This window comes from Culex quinquefasciatus, chromosome 2 (assembly GCF_015732765.1).
Source record: "Culex quinquefasciatus strain JHB chromosome 2, VPISU_Cqui_1.0_pri_paternal, whole genome shotgun sequence".
In the NCBI taxonomy this organism is placed as follows: domain Eukaryota; kingdom Metazoa; phylum Arthropoda; class Insecta; order Diptera; family Culicidae; genus Culex; species Culex quinquefasciatus.
This window is the reverse complement of record NC_051862.1, coordinates 160,405,338-160,424,234: the sequence shown is the minus strand read 5'-3', so window position 1 is coordinate 160,424,234 and position 18,897 is coordinate 160,405,338. Positions and strand designations below refer to the sequence as shown.

The window sequence follows — 18,897 nt, the reverse complement described above, 5'->3', positions numbered from 1 at the left end:
AGGTAGGAAAATTTGAACAGTAGCATAATCAATTATGTATAAAGCATTTTTTTTCTTTGCTTTTATTTTTCATGGAAGGCTTGAAATTTAAATAACATTTGAAATTTTTCAAGCAAAAACCATTTTTTTAAAACATCAAAATTTAAAGGAAATAGTCTTATTTACTGAATACAAGAAACTCATATTACTACCATAGACTAATTAGTGTATGTTACTACGTTCATAATTCTATTTTCTATATTTTGACTAGTTAAACATCAACATATTTTTTTGTCAAATTGCGTCAAATTTTTTACGAAAAAACATTTCGTCGATACTTTAGATGTTTTGAAAACTAATAATTGCAAAGCAACTGGACTGGTGTAAAATGCATTTAAAAACACTTTTTTCATTAAAAAAAACATGGGTAATAGTTTCAAATCTAATACAGTACTTGTTCGGTAACTGGGCTGAGAAAGTAGCTCAGTTACCGAATGCTGCTCATTAACTGGACTGAACGGAAAATGCCGAGGGGACTATCAATGCATTGTATTTTCTTAGTAAAATATAAAAATAAAAGTTACCTAAATTTGTGTTCAGAGCCAATTTTTAAAGTTTCCTTAAATTGTGACTTGAATTTTCACAAAATCATAAAAAGTTTTATTTATAACATTTGATTCTGGCATCCTATGTCCCCTCGATCATTTTGATTTGTTTTTGTTTTTTGACGTTTGTCTACTTTTTAAGTGGGCTACACCCCAGATATGGAGCGCCCAGTTAAAAAGGAGTCCAGTTAAACAACGCCCAGTTACCGAACAACCACTGCATAATATTTCTGTGCAAGCTAGGTTAAACTATTTTACTTTTTAATTGTTTTGAATTGTTCCGTAAATTCAACGAACTTCCTTGGTTACTCTGTACCCTTAATATTTAACTCAAAATCGTGCTCTAATGAAAATTTTCCACATTTTTAGGATTTTTCTAATAGTTTGTGAGATTTGCAGAAATGTTGGGTTTTTTTATGGAACCAATCGAGATTTTTTATCATTTGGAGATATGTTTTCTATTGGCTTTTTTCTTGTTTGGTTTATAAGGGTTTATAAGCTGCTTTTTGAGCTTTATCTTTTTCTACAACATCTTTTTTGGCCATCTGGCATGGCAAAGTCTGGGACATTACATAAGTTACTGCATACTTCTTTTTACTTAAAATAAAGGAAATGCTAGCAAAAAAACACACAGCTAAATGGGCCCTAAAATTAGGCTTAAATGCAATTTTCAACGCATTTTTTGTTGATTGTATTCTACAAACATTTTGTTAATTCAAACCTCGTACAGGCTGATTCTAAAAAACATTTTTCTGCGTGTTTATACGAGCACAAAGGGTTTAAAATGGATTTTTAAATATGTTTTGAAAAATTACAGCTCGTTCCAAGGGGACCGCAGTTGATCTATCTTAAAGTGTTGTCTTGTCAATTTATTTGGATTTTTTTTTTGATTGAAATAAAAAAGGCGATCAGAAATGGTTTTTGAGCGCGTTTTTACTAAATAATTTAAACAGGGCTTTCAAAAAAAAAAAATACGGCCCTATTTAAAAAAAAACTTTTAAACGTTATAGCGTTAAAGTGAGTGCATTCATTTTTCAAACATTTTGTGATTGATTGTTTGCTTAATGTATTTGCAATATTCTTTTTTATTTTTGTTTAAATTGGTTGCATTTTTAACGGTGTTTTAACGGAATTTGGTCGCTGAGGCATCCTCAAAGTCAAACGCCCAGTTTTCTTCTCGCCGACAGCAGCGCCACTCGCCTCCCACCAGCACCACCACCAAAAAACGGTTGTCAGTTTACCATGGTCGTAAAATAATAAGGTATGACTGATACTTCTAACAAAAAGTGTGTTAAAAAGTTTTTTTTAAAGAAAGCATTGAAAAAAAAAAAAATAAAAGCTAGTTTTCCCCCTTCAGGTTATAAAAAAGCTTTTCTTTCATTGATTTAAACTTATGTCTAGTTTGTATCAAACCTAGTAGGGGAACAGCATCTAATTCCAGCGTGCCTCTAATGTTGGCAGGTCAGGACTTTGACATTCAATTAAAGCTCATTAAAAGCGTTTTCAACTGAAATCGAGTGATAAATAGCTCAATAAGAAGTGAGCAAGCAAGTTTTTATCAAAAGTTTTGTAAAATTAGTTGTTTAAATAGTAAAAATCAGCAAATTGGATGGAGTTAGGAGCGAGAGCTTAACCTGCCAAACATACGAGAATTTCCCCTAGGTATTTATCAAACAAGGTATCAAACGCATTGTGTAATGTTTTAGGAATCATTTTTTTTTACGAATTATAAATCCGTCATACCTGTAAAATTCAAAACCCCTGGCCGTCAACTCTCCATTGCAAAAACCCCGCAAGAACCGCGAGAGAAGAAAATAAAGAGAGAAGAGGCAGAGACACAGCAAGTAAAATCCGATATTCAGGAAAATGCCCGATATCTTGAAGGTAAAATTCGTTGTTTTTTGGTGAAAGTCGGTGAAATTCGTCGCAAAAGTGGTCCCAAACGGTGCCGGAAGTGGGGCCGCTCGTGGTGGCGTTAAAATTCGACGGAAAATCGCGCGATCGAGTGTTTTTTCGACCGATTTACGGTCCTTATCAGGAGGTGGCAGGAAGACGAAAAAATTCCTTCGGTTTTGACATTTCTTGCGGAGCACCACTTTTTTTTCTTTGCTGGATTCGTGATGCAAAGGCAATCGAAATCGTTGGCTGGAAGTTGACTTCGTCGTGTCGTTTCCGGTCGATTGTGCGGGGACGGTTCTGCAGGGAAAGGGTTGCTGTTCGCGAGTGAAAAAGTGTTGTGATTGATTTATTTTTTCCTTCCTTTGAAATTGTGATTTCTTTTCGATTTTTAGCAGAGCTCTAGAAATCGCCCTAAAATGACAGGTCATTGTTTTGATCGAGTGAATTCTTTGCAGATCGCTGGTGATCACATCCTCATATACGAAGCGTATTACAAACAGGTAGGTGCAGCAAAACAATCCCATTCTTTCAACCTCTTACATGACCACATCCAGAAAATTATTAATTGCATGCCCAACAAAATCCTTTTCCATCGCGTAAGAATCATCATCCCCACACCAAAAAACCCCACTTGTCCCTCTCTGACTGTGATGAGTCCTCTCGTCGTCACCCTTGCCACATCCTTAACGTTGATGATGATGACGGCGAAAGAGAGAGAGAGAGAGAGAGGAATCCTCGTAGTCGAGAGCGAAGTTCTGTAGTAAATGCTCCACCACCCCCACACTCCAATCACCTCACATGACCTAGTCATGCCTTTTGTGGAGTCCTTTTCTGGATTTTTTTTTGAAAAGGTCCAATAAACCAAATTTTCCGTTTTTCCTTTTTGGGCTTTTTTCAAACCGCCTTGAGTCAGGGATATTAAAAACACCCAAAAAGCAAAAACTGAAAATTTGGTTTATTGGACCTTTTCAAAAAAAAAAACTCCAGTTTTGCTCCTCTGCCGTGGCAGGCGCGCTCTCGAATGGAGAATGTTGAATGTCTCGTTCATACAACCCACCACAACAACCAGTGTCTGCAGGATTGAATGGGGGTTTGTGAAATGAAGATTTTAGTGATTTTGAGTGTTGCGTTGGTTTTTTTTAAAGAGTATACTAACTTTATGCAGTGCAGAACCGATAATCCAAACCCTGGATTATTCGAAGTTTTGATTATCCGAGGGTTTGTTTGTGACTTCGGATAATCGAATCATTAACAACTAAAAACGACTTGGACAAGTGCGTTGATGACCAAAATTCCTTGTGTTTGAAGTCAAAATAAGCGAGCAATATTTTTAATAAATTGAACTTTGGTTCATCGCAATTTGTTGAGATTTAAAGGCTAACATCTTGATTAATTGTTGTACCAAAAATTAAACAAACAATCAACAATCGAAAATTACTACCAAATATTATACTGCTATTAGCATAAATATGCCTGGCACGAATACTCAAAGCGTGTTCTAGCGTGCTGCTCGTACTGACTCAGAGCAAGGGTGAGATGTAGGTGTAAGGGCAGTGCGTGTTCGTCGGGAACCTAGTGCATAAGATCGGTCAAGGCCCGTTCTTACACTGAAAATTGCGAATTGCGAATTGCGATTGATTGTTGTACCAAAAATTAAACAAACAATCAACAATCGAAAATTACTACCAAATATTATACTGCTATTAGCATAAATATCCCATTTGAATTTTAATCACTTTTGAGTAGGAATTTATGCCTTCCTCACCTTACTAAGAAATCACTCGCAAAATGAACTTCTTAATACGAGCTCCTAGACCCACTTTTACGTATACATATACATATCCACTCAGAATCAAAAACTGAACAAATGTCTGTGTGTGTGTGTTTGGATGTGGATGTGTAAACTTAAAAATTCTCACTCAATTATCTCAGCACTGGCTAAACCGATTTTAATCGTCTTATTCTCGTTCGATCCGTTTTAGGGTCACATAAGTCCCTACTGAAAATTATGGAGTTTAGTAAAGTACTTCAAAAGTTGTGGTAAAAAACCATTTTAAGGAGAGTCCGGAAGATTGTAAAAGGGTTGTTTTTGTAAGGTCATGTCACATAGGAACAGAGATTTAACACTGCATCGTGATTTTTGGTTCAACTTTTTGGTACATCGCACGCCTGCTACCAGCAAACCTTATGGATCCAAAAAGTAAAATGACTTTTCTTCGGACTCTGTGGTCATGTTATACATTTTTGGAAAGGTATTTAAAAGACCTTTCAAATGAGCCTAAAACATCGAAGATTTGATAACCCTATCACGAGTTATTGTCACTTTAGTGTTATTTAAAAAACTTTTTTTCTCAGATATTTCGATGAAAGCAATATCCGGATCGATAATGCGATCCATCGTTTGTTGGATAATTAAAAGGCCTTTCAAATGATACTAGAAGATTGAAAATCTGCTAACCCTACCATTTGTAGGTTGAACATTTTTATTATATCAACAACAAAACCAAAAACAACCCTGGGCTTTGTCATAATGAGTATCATAGGTGCTTGTTTGGCAAGGAGTATGATTTGACCCGATGTGGAATTAAATTTGAAGTTTTCAGTATATTGTTGAAGCTTCCATTTTACACATGGACACCACTTCATGCTACGAGAACCCACTTTGACGCAGTTTCAGGGCTTAATCGATGGCCGGTAAGCTGTCATCGAGACAAGGAGGTTCTCCGATAGTGGAAATATCACATTTGTACAATGAACTGCTACATATGTGATTTTTCCCTATCTAGATGTGGGTGTCAGGTAAGGATGCTGGTTTTAAAAAAAATAGTTTTTGTAGAAATTAGGATTTTAACTATAAATATCAACTTTTTATACTTTGCATTTAGTTGTTTAGGGACAAAATTAGGAAAAGTAAATTTCTTAATTCTATCAGAATCGGTGATTTTCATTCAAGTAGCATAAAAACCATTCTGATCTGTCAAAATTTCCATAGAGTCTCGATCAATCAATAGTGAAATGATATCAGACTAAATTCGTTGATCTGTTGAACTAACCGTTGTCGGATTTTGATTGTATCGACCATTGTTGCGAACCAAGGATCTACTGGAATTCTGACGATCAAATGGTCGTCTCTTTTTTTTAATTCACGACATGTAAAATATGAACTGTTAATGTATTTTTTCTGTTTTTAAAAGAAGCCAGACAAGTTTTAAAAGAAACGTTAGATTTTTTGGCTATTAATTAAATTGTCAGGGATTTGAGATAAAGATAAGAGTAGCTTTCGGATAGGTTACTTTAAATCTTGTATTCAATTCAAGTTAGGTAGTCCGCAAATGAATATCTGGACTTATATGAATAACTGAACATTTTGGACTTATGAGCAATTCTCTACCAAAACCGGAAATGATTTTTTTTTGTATTTTTTGATTTGGCTTAAACTTCGTGGGAGCCTTCCCTATGACCAAATAAGCTATTTTGCGTCATTGGTTCACCCATACAAGTCTCCATACAATTTTGGCTGCTGTCCATACAAAAATGGTATGTAAATATTCAAACAGCTGTAACTTTTGAGTGAATTTTCTGATCAATTTGGTGTCTTCGGCAAAGTCGTAGGTATTGTTGAGGACTTTTGAGAAAAAAAATAGGTACACGGAAAAAAATTGCGGAAACCTTTTGACGAAGAACTTCGTCTTTTTTTCACTAAAACTCAATTTCCCAAAATAAGTATTTTTTGATTTTCGAGATTTTGAGCCATAGAAAAACATGGTCAAAAAATCTGCCGCCGAGTTATGAATTTTTGAAAAAATAGTGATTTTTGGAAAAAATCGAAGTTTCATGCAAAAACAAGTTTGACATTATTTTTTAATGCAAAATTCAATTTGCAATCGACAAATACTTTACAGATTTTTTGATAAAGGGCTCCGTTTTCAAGATATAACCACCGAAAGTTTGATTTTAGCGAAATATTTGCAGTTTTTCAATTTTTAAAAATAGTGACCATGAGTGACCACTTCTAAAAAAAAATTCAAAAAATAAAATAAAATAAAAAAAATGCTATAAAATTGTCTAAGAGACATTGAAGATTGGACCTCGGGTTGCTGAGATAGAGCTGCTTTAAGCGGTATACGCACTTAGGAAGGAACCGGTCAAGAAAAAAATCAAATGGGTAGCAGCGGCAGCGCAAGCAAGTCAGAGAGGGTGAAGAAAAGCCCCAAGAAATCGCTCCCTCTCCTTTGTTCTGCTGTTCGTAAAGCTGTTTCTTGACCCCTTTCCTTCCGATCTGCATACTAGCCTTTAAGAAAATGAAACACGAAAATTGAAGTTTTCTTAATCTCACCAAAACAACCCACGATTTTCTAATGACCATATCTCAGCAAATAATGGTCCGATTTTCAATGTTAATACATGAAAAATTCGTGAAATTTTCCGATCTTTTCGAAAAAAATATTTTGAAAATTTTTAAACCAAGCGTAGCATTTTAAATGGGCGTAATGTTCAAGGTTTGTCCTTTTTAAAATGTTAGTCTTGATTTAAAAATTTTCAAAATATTTTTTTCGAAAAGATCGGAAAATTTCACGAATGTTTCATGGATAAACATTGATAATCGAACCATTAGTTGCTGAGATATCGTCATTAGAAAATGGTGGGTTATTTTGGTGAGATTAAGAAAACTTAAATTTTCGTGTTTCTTTTTCTTAAAGCGGCTCTATCTCAACAACCCGAGGTCCAATCTTCAATGTCTCTTAGACAATTTTATAACAAATTTTCTGAACTTAAAAAAAATATTTTTTGAAATGGTCACTTATGGTCACTATTTTTAAAAATTGAAAAACTGCAAATATTTCGCAAAAATCAAACTTTCGGTGGCTATATATTGAAAACGGAGCCCTTAATCAAAAAATCTGTAAAGTACTTTTCGATTGTAAATTCAATTTTGCATTAAAAATTGAGCATGAGCATGAGCATGAGAGATCACCCATGGTTGCCCCTCCGTTGCTGAACAGAACCGTAATATCCTTTCAGCACTACTGATTATATGCTTCGACGATCTAGTGGTGATTCCCTTATCAACAGCATGTATGAATGCGCTGAAAAGATAAAACACCATGATTGCTAAAGCTAGATCAGTTGCGAATAGGTAACAGTCATTGGCCACCAACGGCGCCCGCCATGTCAGTTTGTAGATCTCGATTTTAAGGGACGGGAATGTTAGTTAGCGCAGGTTGCTACTAGGGCAGCTGATTTAATTTTTGCATTAAAAATTAATGTCAAACTTGTTTTTGCATGAAACTTCGATTTTTTCCAAGAATCACTATTTTTTCCAAAATTCATAACTCGGCGGCAGATTTTTTGACCATGTTTTTGCATGGCTCAAAAGTTGCGGATTTTTGTCCCCTAAACATATCAAAAAATCTCGAAAATCAAAAAAATACGTATTCTGGGAAATTGAGTTTTAGTAAAAAAAAATTTGATTGAAAAATCTGCAATTTTTTTTCCGTGTGCCTATTTTTTTCTCAAAAGTCCTCAACAATACCTACGACTTTGCCGAAGACACCAAATTGATTAGAAAATTCACTCAAAAGTTACAGCTGTTTGAATATTTACATACCATTTTTGTATGAACAGCAGCCAAAATTGTATGGAGACTTGTATGGGTGAACTAATGACGCAAAATAGCTTATTTGGTCATAGGGAAGGCCCCCACAAAGTTTAAGTCAAATCAAAAAAATACAAAAAATAAAAATGGTCGAAATCGGCCGATTACGTAGAGAGCTGCTCTTATGAATAACACAAAACAGATCCATACAGCGTCAGTGTTTATTTGGTCGAAGTAAAAACCCGATTTAATCCCACCTTTGTTTATTTGTAACGTCAGCACAAAAGAAAGTGATACAAAAAATCTTATGATGAAAGCAAGGTATTATTATGGAGTGTTTTCCAAAAGAAATTTTCACCAAAAGAATATTTTTAATCGTACAAATTCTTAATCAAACAAGTGTTTATGACAAACGCGATCATAGCAAGCTTCTCATGCGCAAGTGACGACGTACACCGCGGGTTTTGGTGTTCTAGTTTTGGTACGAGCCCATACACCGAACAAAGCAGGCGCTTAGCAAAACCGAGGTACAAGTGAACCGCGTGTGCCGCACGGCGCAGGGAAGTTTGCCATTCAGCATCTACGAAAGTGAGAGAGTCAGAGAAAGTTATTTTTACAACCGCACCACTACATAACTATGATAACGATATAAACGATGAAAAGTTTAGAAAGCTCCTATTGGAATCCAATAACCTCTGATAAAATAAACTTACGAAATCACGACAAAATGAAGCCTACCTCAAGACGATTTTAGGAGCACACGGGAAACACAGTTTTTGTAGCCGGATGAAAGTCCTATGTCACAAAAGTTTTTGCATAAACATTGGACAATTATGCAAAAACGAACAGGGCAAAAGAAACCGAAAAGCTACGATATCTTACATGTTGTAGGAAACATCAGTAGACAAGCTACTACAAACGAGTATATCTCGAGCCACAACATATATGCGCCAGCATTCTGGCGCCAGTATTCGAAGCTCAACTTGACAACTTGTCGACTTGGCGACGAAGCGTCGAGAATCGATGCAGTGTGATCGATTAAAATTCATGCTGAATCGTCATATTTACGAACATGAAAATGATGTCCGGCCATAAAGTAAAACCTATACCTTTCTTTAGTAAGAAAGGCAAAAAAAAATCGGTAAACCATAAATCGATGAATATTTAAAGGAATTTTCAATCTCATTAAAACGTGGCAAGAAAGACGTCAAACATCGCATTCGCAATCAATTTAACTAAACAAAGTCATGAAATTAAAATTATTTTAATTATTCCTCCAAACTAAATTTTAGTGTTGGAAAAAAAGTTGACAAATCGAAAATAATCGAAATATATAAGTCTAAAAATTGCAATTTTCATCACCCAAAACCATTCTCGGCAGCACTGCATTTCATCCATTCACCTTGCCTCACATGATTAGCTTTACGCGAGAGCAACAACTCCGCTGGGTGAAAATCGATATTATTGATATTTTTTGTTTCCCCACACTCTACAACCACTAATCCTGATATCCGTGTCTGCCTTTACCTTTCACAGCTCGACCCAAAGGAGAGCAATGAGATCGGGGCGCTCGAAGCGGCAAAATTTCTCAAAAAATCCGGACTAAGCGATGTGGTACTGAGCCGCATCTGGGACCTGTCGGATCCGACCGGCCGCGGGTTTCTCAACAAGGATGGCTTCTTCGTAGCACTCAAGCTGATTGGTCTGGCCCAGGACGGTTCCGATATCAACATGAAGAACATCTACAACGTGCTGGGGAAGCCGCCGCGGGTCGGAGACTTGCCGAAGGTTCCTACCCAGGTCAAGCTGGTCGCGACGGAGAACACGGACTGGTCGATGAAGCCCGAGAAGCGGCAACAGTACGAGCAGTTGTTTGAGTCGTTGGGTCCTTCCGGAGGGTTGCTGCCGGGGGCGAAGGTGCGCTCGACGTTGATGAATTCGAAGCTGCCGGTGGACACGCTGGGACGCATTTGGGACCTCGCCGATCAGGACCGCGACGGAAGCCTGGACAAGCACGAGTTTTGCGTGGCGATGCATTTGGTGTACGAAGCACTGGACAAACGAGCCATTCCGGCGACCCTGCCGCCACAACTCCAACGCAACGCAGCGGTCAACAATAACAGCTTCGATGCATTCGGCGGCGATGGCGGCTTTGTGGCCAACTTCCCGACAGACATTGCCCCGCCACCGGTGGTTCCGCCTCTTCCTGCGGTCACGCGACCAGCCATGCCGCCGGCCATTCCGCCGATGGTTCCACTCATTCCGGCCGGCGGTGGTGATCCGAACGCTTGGGTCGTATCCACGCTGGAACGCTGCCGTTACGAGGAGATATTCAACAAGAGCGACACCGACCGGGACGGGCTCGTATCCGGGTTCGAAATCAAGGAAGTATTCCTGCAGTCGGGCGTGCCCCAGAACCTGCTGGCCCAGATCTGGGGCCTGTGCGACACCAACCAGTGCGGCAAGCTGCGCCTGGAGGAGTTTTGTCTGGCGATGTGGTTCGTTGACCGCGCCAAGAAAGGCATCCCGCCACCGGAGGTGCTCGCGCCGAACATGGTTCCACCGGGCATGCGGAAGGGCTCACTGATTGCCGCAGCGGTAAGAACTTGCGCAAACCTGGTGTGGTGCAGCAAGCTGTAACGAGTTTCTCTTTCGTAGGAACCAAAACCAACGTACAACAATCCAGAGCTAGAGATGATTTCCAAAGAGATTGAAGAGTTGTGCAAGGAGCGGCGCCTGATGGAGCAGGAGGTCGCCCAGAAGGAGGCCGACGTGCGAATAAAGCGCGGCGAGGAGCGTAGCTTGCAGGTCTGTTTGCCCCAAAACATAAGTGTTCGAGTGTCACATACTGAAAGTTGAGTTTCCCTTTCCAGAGCGAAAAGGACACGCTGACGGCCACGCTGAAGCAGCTTGAGAACCAGAAGGGCGAGGCGCAGAAACGCTTGGACGACCTCAAGAACCAGGTATGAGAGTGACTGTTTCTTTTTTTATTTCATTTTTGATCTTTATTTAGTCTATAATCAGCTTTAAAAGGTTTTATCGCACCTTTTTCACTATTATCTCATTTGCGCGCTAACATTACACTACAAATAACACAGCTTACTGACAGACACTAGCACAAACGTTGCACGCAGATTATGCAATGATAACTAACCAAATTAATCCACTTGAATCTAGTGGAAAGTATTAACCCCACTAATCGCATGGAATTTGAGGGGGGAAGTGCGCTAATCACACCTTGACCTTTCAGCATTTTTTGCGCTCGTGGGTGGCGGCACAGTTCCGTTTGACCAAAAACAGTCGGAAGCAAATTGTGTGCGCCACACCTGAGTGATAACGATTGAGCGTAGTAGGGTGCATTACGATGCGTGTGCCCGGGATTGTACTCTCCTAACCATATTTTTATTTTATTTTGCCCCTTGGTTTTTCGTTAATCGGTTCGGTTTGAAATAACAACGGTGTTTGTGTGTGTGCTCTTTAAACAAAACTTGCGTGAAAACCCGTGTAGAGAGTTGAAGTAGATGCGGAGATTGCTATTGCTCGAGAGCAGGTTAGTTTTTGGTTTATTTTTTTATTATTTTGTCTTACCTTTTGTTTTTATTTTGTCTTTTGTTTAGTTTGCAATTGGTTGTTATACTTTTAATCCTATGTTTGTATCTTCCTTACTAACGTTGCATTGCTCAGTGATATTTTGGTTCGGTTTTGTTTGCTAAATCGTTTGATTTTTTTTTAATTTTATTCAGCTTACTTGACTTCTTTTGTTTTCTTTTTCTGTTTTTAATACCTTGTATGTTTTTTTGTTTATTACTTTCGTTTGATCTTCTACCCGAAACGATTCTCTAGAAGTATTTTTTCATATTTCTTTAGAAAAACTCATTTTCCATGTAAATTCCATTTCGAAAACAATATTTTCATTTTTTTAATCAAAACTAACATTCCTAAAGGGCCACACATGAGCAGTTCTCTAGGATTTCGGTCATTCAATTTTTTTTTTGTATTTTTTAATCCGACTGAAACTTTTTTGATGCCTTCGGTGTGCCCAAAGAGGCCATTTTGCATCATTAGTTTGTCCATATAATTTTCCATACAAATTTGGCAGCTGGCCATACTAAAATGATGTATGAAAATTCAAAAATCTATATCTTTTGAAGGAATTTTTTGATCGACTTGGTGTCTTCGGCAAAGTTGTAGATATGGATACGGACTACACTGGAAAAAAAAATAATACACGGTAAAAAAATGGTGATTTTTTTATTTAACTTTTTATCACTAAAACTTGATTTGCAAAAAAATACAATTTTAATTTTTTTTATTTTTTGATATGTTTTAGAGGACATAAAAATTCAATTTTACGCCCTTTTAAAATGTTAGTCTTGATTTGAAAATTTTGAAAATATTGTTTTTGAAAAGATTGGAAAATTTCTCAAATATTTGATATTTTAACATTGAAAATCGGACCATTAGTTGCTGAGATATCGACATTGAAATATGGTGGGCTGTTTGGGTGAGACTTAAAAAACATCAATTTTCCTGTTTTTAAACCTTTGCATTGCAATATCTCAGCAACTAAAGGTCGTATCAATAAAGTCGCAATAAGCAAAATATAGAGAATTTACTCAGCGTTTCAAAAATATTTTTGTCAAAAGTGGGCAAACATGTGCACTAATTTAAAAAAATGAAAAACTTCGACTATTTTCAAAAAAGTCACCTAAATATGGATTTAACTTGAAAACGGTGCACTTTATCAAAATTTCAGTAAAGTACTTTTTGATTGCAAATTTGATTTTACATCAAAAAATGAAGTTGAAAAATTTTTGCGACCAAAATTTCGATTTTTTGAAAAAATAGTATTGATTAAAAAATTCATAACTCGGTCAATGATTTTTTGCACAACCTGGAAATTTCTGAAAAGTTGGCATTTTATGTCCTCTAAAACATATAAAAAAATAGTGTTTTTTTGCAAATCAAGTTTTAGTGATAAAAAGTTAAATAAAAAAATCACCGAATTTTTTTACCGTGTATTATTTTTTCCAGTGTAGTCGGTATCCATACCTACAACTTTGCCGAAGACACCAAATCGATCAAAAAATTCCTTCAAAAGATACAGATTTTTGAATTTTCATACATCATTTTTGTAGCCGCCAAATTTGTATGGAGAATTATATGGACAAACTAATGATGCAAAATGGCTTCTTTGGGCATACCGAAGGCACCAAAAGAGTTTCAGCCGGGTTAACAAATACAAAAATTAAAAATAATAAAAAAAACTGATTTCGTAGAGAACTGCTCACATTCAATATTACGTCCTGTTGAAATGTTAGTCTTGATTGATTGAAATGAGCCACCATAAGTTGCTGAGATATCGACATTACAAAGTGGTTTGTTGTTTGGGTAAGACTCAGAAAACATTCATGTTTTTAAATCTTTGCATGGCAATATCTCAGCAACTGAGTGTCGTATCAACAAAGTTCAAAAACGCAAAATTAGTGAATTTTCTCAGCTTTTCAAAAATAAGTTTGAAAAGTGTGCAAACATGAGCACTAATTTAAAAAACAAATAACTGCGACTAATAAAAGTTACCTAAAAATTGCTATAACTTGAAAACGGTGCACTTTATCAAAATTTCACTTGAGTTCTTTTTGATTGCAAATTCGATTTTACATCGTAAAATTAATGTGACAAATTTGTGTGTCCAATATTTCGATTTTTTGAAAAAAAAACAGTATTTATTCAAAAATATATAACTCGGTCGACGTTTTTTTGCCTATTCTGGAAATTTTTGAAAAGTATGGCAAACATCAGAAAATAAAATTTGCATATCAAGTTTTAGTAACAAAACATGAAATTTAAAATCACTTAAAAATTTTACCGTGTATAATTTTTTTCAGTTTAGATCTTTTCATACCTACAACTCACACCAAATCTATCAAAAATTTCCTTCAAATGATACAGATTTTTGAATTTTCAAATATCATTCTGTATGGACAGCTACCAAATTTGTATGGAAAATATGGACAAACTTATGATGCAAAATGGCTTCTTTGCGCATACCGAAGGCACCAAAAAAGTTTCAGCCGGATTGAAAAATTCATAAAAAAATAGAATTGAATAAGGCAAGGAATAAGGCTTTCTAGGCCCAGTGAAAAAAATATAATTTAACTCAAAAATGACGAACTCCTCGTCACAGTGTCCTGATGCAAATAATGATCGAGCTGTAGCTGTCACAGCCCTGAGAAGTATGTTGTCTGACATATCGGGCAGCCAGTCAAAAAAACCAGCTAGAAGTCGCCTGACAAAAAACTTTTGCTAGAAAGAGATAGGAAACCTGATGCAAACAAACGTCCAGCTGTCATGCAAACATACTTTGAATGTGTTGGTAAATTTGTGACTAGAAAGCCTTATTGAATTGAAATAAACATGGCCGCCAAATGGCCGATTGGGAATGAAGCCTTTTAGAACCTTAACCTCTCTTTCTTTCTTGACCGTACGTTGCTGCGCGGTGACTGTAATCATTTGAATGCAGTCATGGGGCAAGGCATATAGATTTGATAAGGTAAGGCGGGTTTCCCAGCTGTAAAAAAAAATAGTTAGCGAAACCCACGAACCAATCACTTAAAAATTTTACCGTGTATCATTTTTTTCAGTTTAGATCTTTTCATACCTACAACTCACACCAAATCTATCAAAAATTTCCTTCAAATGATACAGATTTTTGAATTTTCAAATATCATTCTGTATGGACAGCTACCGTTCATTCCAAGATTAAAATTAACCATCCCATGTTGTTTTTGAATGGTGACCTAATTGCAGGGTGGCCACTCAAGTCGGGAAATCGGGAAAGTCGGGAAAAAGTCGGGAATTCGTCAAAATCCGCCAAAAATCGGGAAAAAGTCGGGAATAAATGATTTTATGTCAAAAAGTCGGGAAAAGTCGGGAATTCTGAGCTTTTTTAACTCTTGAATAAATTTTGTAATATTTTGTACAATTTTCAAATTGAATTCTCTAATTTCTGCTTTAGTAACTTACTTTAAATTTAAGGTTAATTTCACTATTTCAATATGTTGAGTATGGAAAAGCTGTTTAAGACCTTTAAAATCTTTATGAATATTGGAGTCTTTCACAAAGATTTTCAAAATAAATATTTAAAAATCAATAGGTAAATTACCTACCATAGATAAAGCTTGATTTTCAGTTTACGGAAAACTTAAATATCGAATAAAATCCAAAATTGAAAACATTTTTACGTTTTGAAAACATAAAGAAAATAATGAAATTGCAAAAAAAATAATCCAAGAAATTTTGAGTTCTTGCATAATTATTTTTAAAAAAAAATGTCTCTTCGAACAGTCGCTTAAAATAAGTGGGAAAGCAAAAAATCATATCAAACTGAATTTTCATTGAGAAAATAAAAATAAAAACAGTTAAATTCAATATCAAAAATTACATAAGGCCGATGCAAATATTTAAAAAAGTTTTTGTCCCTCGGCCCTGGCCGAGGTCAAGGGGGGGGGGCAAAAAAATATAAAAATTTAAATAACAAGCCATAGTCTTCACATTTAAATGAAAAAAGTGTTTTAAAATGCATTTTACACTAGTTCAGTTGTTTTGCAATCATTAGTTTTCAAAAAATCTAAGATCTGACAAAATCAAGAATTGTATCGAAAAAAAAGATTTTGCATCGAAAATTTTCAAAAAACCTTAAGATTTTTTAATAAACCCAAACATGCTAAAAATGATTTTAAACGCAGGAGAATGTATTTTAATTTGATTTCAGCTGGTTGCACTTGAATTTTCATTGAAATTTTGAAGTTTATTGTAAAAATATTTTTTTTGCCCCCTGATTTTTCGGGCCAATTTTGAAGGGGGGGGGGGGGGGTGACAAAAACTTTTAAAAATATTTGTACCAGCCTAATTAAAAAGGGAACATGGCAAAAACATTTTCTTTTATGAATTCCTTGACATTTTTCTAAATCCTTTGAATGAATAAAAACAGCAATTACGTTTTAATCATTCTTTGATTTAAAATGATGATGAAGTTAAAAAATATCAAAAACTATACGTTTGCCAATTTAAAAAATACCACGGATGTTATAAGTATTGTTGAACTTTCGATTATTTTTTCAAAGACTAATTGTTTGTGTTTCTACTCTGAATCATAATAATGAAATTACATTTTTGCAATTCCGACGTGAAACTACTTACTTTTCCTGTCATTCTTGAACGACGAAATAGCCTACTTTTCTGTACCAAAAATAACAGAATCGAATAGCAACACTTTTCAAAATAAATGCTGAAAAGTTCTACTTTTTAGCACTCAAATGGGTGCTGAAAAGTTGAACTTTTCAGCATTTGTTTCGAAAAGTAACACTTTTCAACAAATTTTTGATTTAAACGATTTATTGACAAAATACATGAAAATTTGACATAAAATTTCACTCAGTGTGTGTTTTTTGGAATCGCAAAAAATGTTGTATGGAACTCGTTGCAAAACTTGATTTTTTCAGCACTCTTCGTATTTATCCAACTCGGTGAACCTCGTTGGATAAATGTACGACTCGTGCTGAAAAATACTCTTTTTGCAACTTGTTGCATAAACTACTATTTTGAAGTTTTCTTTATTTACTCGGATTAGTTTTTTGTTGTTTAGTTTCTGTATTTTCAAAAAATGCCTATATTTGGATTTTTTTTTAATTCAATGAGATTTTTTTCCGGTGGTTAATATTGACTTTTCTTATAAAAAGTTTTTTGTTTGAAATCATTCTTTAGATAAGAAATGCCTATTATTTGAGCATTCTGGAAAAGTCTGGAAAAAAGTCGGGAATTTGAAAATGGAATTTGAGTGGTCACCCTGCCTAATTGTTTTTGTTGATAAAGTTGTAAATCTTGGGATAACCTTTATGTGTAATTTATGTTGGGAGGCCCAAATAAACATTCAGTGTGGAAAAATTTATGGAACATTAAAAAAATTACATCTTGTAGCCAGACATCTAGACATAGCAACAAAAATTCGAATTTTTAAAACCCTGCTTTTTCCGCATTTTATTTATGGAGATTTCTTGTACACAAATGCATCTATGGCAGCCCTTGATCGACTTAGGGTGGCACTTAATTCATGTATAAGATTTGTTTATAACCTTCCAAGAATATCTAGAGTTACTCACTTGCAGAAAACACTTATTGGATGCAATTTCTCGCAATTCTATAAATTTCGTTCATGTGTTAACTTGTTCAGAATTATTCATACTAAAAAACCAGAATATCTATATACTAAGGGAGCGTTCTTTTATTACGTAACGCGAAAAATCGGACTTTAAGACCCCTCCCCCTCGTAACAAAATTTCCATACAAATTTTAAAAATTTTGTATGGAGCGTAACACGGCCTCCGACCCCCCCTCCCCCCCCTACTGCGTTACGTAATAAAAGAACGCTCCCTAAGCTCAGACCGTTAAGATCTACAAGAACTAAAAGTTTTTTGATACCGCAACATTCGTCTTTTTACTATAGTCAATCTTTCTTTGCAAAAGGGGTTGTGAATTGGAATCAATTAAGCATTAGTATAAAAAATAGTCATTCTTATAAAAATTTCAAAGAAAACCTACTGTCAGAACTCGCCAGCGTAAATTAGAATTAGGATAAAGAGAAGCATAGCATTAAGGAATCGATTTATCGATATTGAATTAAATCCTGCATCTGCACACTTTGTAACAAATTAAAAGGCTAAGCCTTAAGTTACATTATTTGAATTAAATAAATAAATAAATAAATAAATTGCAAAAAAAAAAAAAATACAAAAAAAAGAATCCGGATTTTTTTTGTGTAGATTTTCAGAAAAGTGAAAGTTTGACCATTTTCTGAGCATATTTCACCGGGTTTTTTCTGTATTGTAAAAGGGACCAATATACGCTTTAACATTAATTTTATTTTTTCCTGTTTTTTTTTTTTGTTTGTTTTGAAAACGTTTTTTGGTTCAGTTTGGCATGCTAAACAACCATTCAGCAAAAAATCCGGTTAAATTTGCCCGAAAATAGTCAAATTTTACTTTTCTGAAAATCTCCATATAAAATCCACTGTTCGTGCAAACTTTTTTTTTGACAGCCGGAAATTCCTCCTTACCTTATCTAATCTACATGAATGTAATATCAACATCGATTTTTCATCACAGCAATTTTCCAGTTCCTTTTGGGGTCTTAAACAACTCCCCAAAGTTTGGGAACGATTGGTTTAGTCCTCACTTTGCGCAAAGCGATTCAATTTTCTATGGAAATTTGTATGGAAAAGTTTTTTTTTGATATTTATAAAATTCACGTTTCACGCTGTACTAACACAGGATTCATATTCGGATGCTCTGGTAGGTGATTTACAATTTTCCCGACGAGAGTATGGGGCTAGCTTCCTCAACACCGGTCATAATCGTGTTTTTTGCTCTAAAATCACGTTTTAGACCAGTTTTGAGGACGGCGTGAAGCGTGAATTTTATAATTTTCCAAATCCTAGATTTTTTTCCCATAAAAATTTCCAAAAAAAAACTTAATTGCTTTGCGCTAAGTAAAGACTAAACCAAGACTAAACCAATCGTTCCCAAACTATGCTCAATAAATTTTAAAAACTTGTTTTTTTTTCCATACAACCATATTACACCCTAATGGCCTTAGGGAAAGTGATCGGCATTTCGGTAAAATTTCAAACGAACGGGCTCTACGTGAATGGTGACAGTCAAGTGACTATGAGTAACTTTGCGTTGCACTTGTTAAGGCAAACAAACCGCGTTTGCCATCAAAAATACATTCGTACAGAGCACTCTTTGACACTCTACCGAA

General features: G+C 35.5%; 1 protein-coding gene across 3 annotated transcripts in view; it reads left to right on the top strand.

The window, feature by feature from the left end:
• The first annotated feature begins 2,351 nt into the window (after nt 1-2,351).
• LOC6052519 (epidermal growth factor receptor substrate 15-like 1) overlaps nt 2,352-18,897 on the top strand; it is a 37,628-nt gene continuing 21,082 nt past the window's right edge. The window contains exons 1-6 of one of the 3 annotated variants that reach the window (XM_038252787.1): nt 2,352-2,468; nt 2,939-2,983; nt 9,616-10,677; nt 10,738-10,887; nt 10,953-11,042; nt 11,588-11,629. In XM_038252787.1, the coding sequence (XP_038108715.1) occupies nt 2,451-2,468; nt 2,939-2,983; nt 9,616-10,677; nt 10,738-10,887; nt 10,953-11,042; nt 11,588-11,629 (1,407 nt within the window). In that variant the 5' untranslated portion in view covers nt 2,352-2,450. Of the gene's footprint in view, nt 2,469-2,548; nt 2,984-9,615; nt 10,678-10,737; nt 10,888-10,952; nt 11,043-11,587; nt 11,630-18,897 lie in introns of those variants that run through there. The other 2 variants (XM_038252788.1, XM_038252786.1) reach the window with 2 other exon arrangements.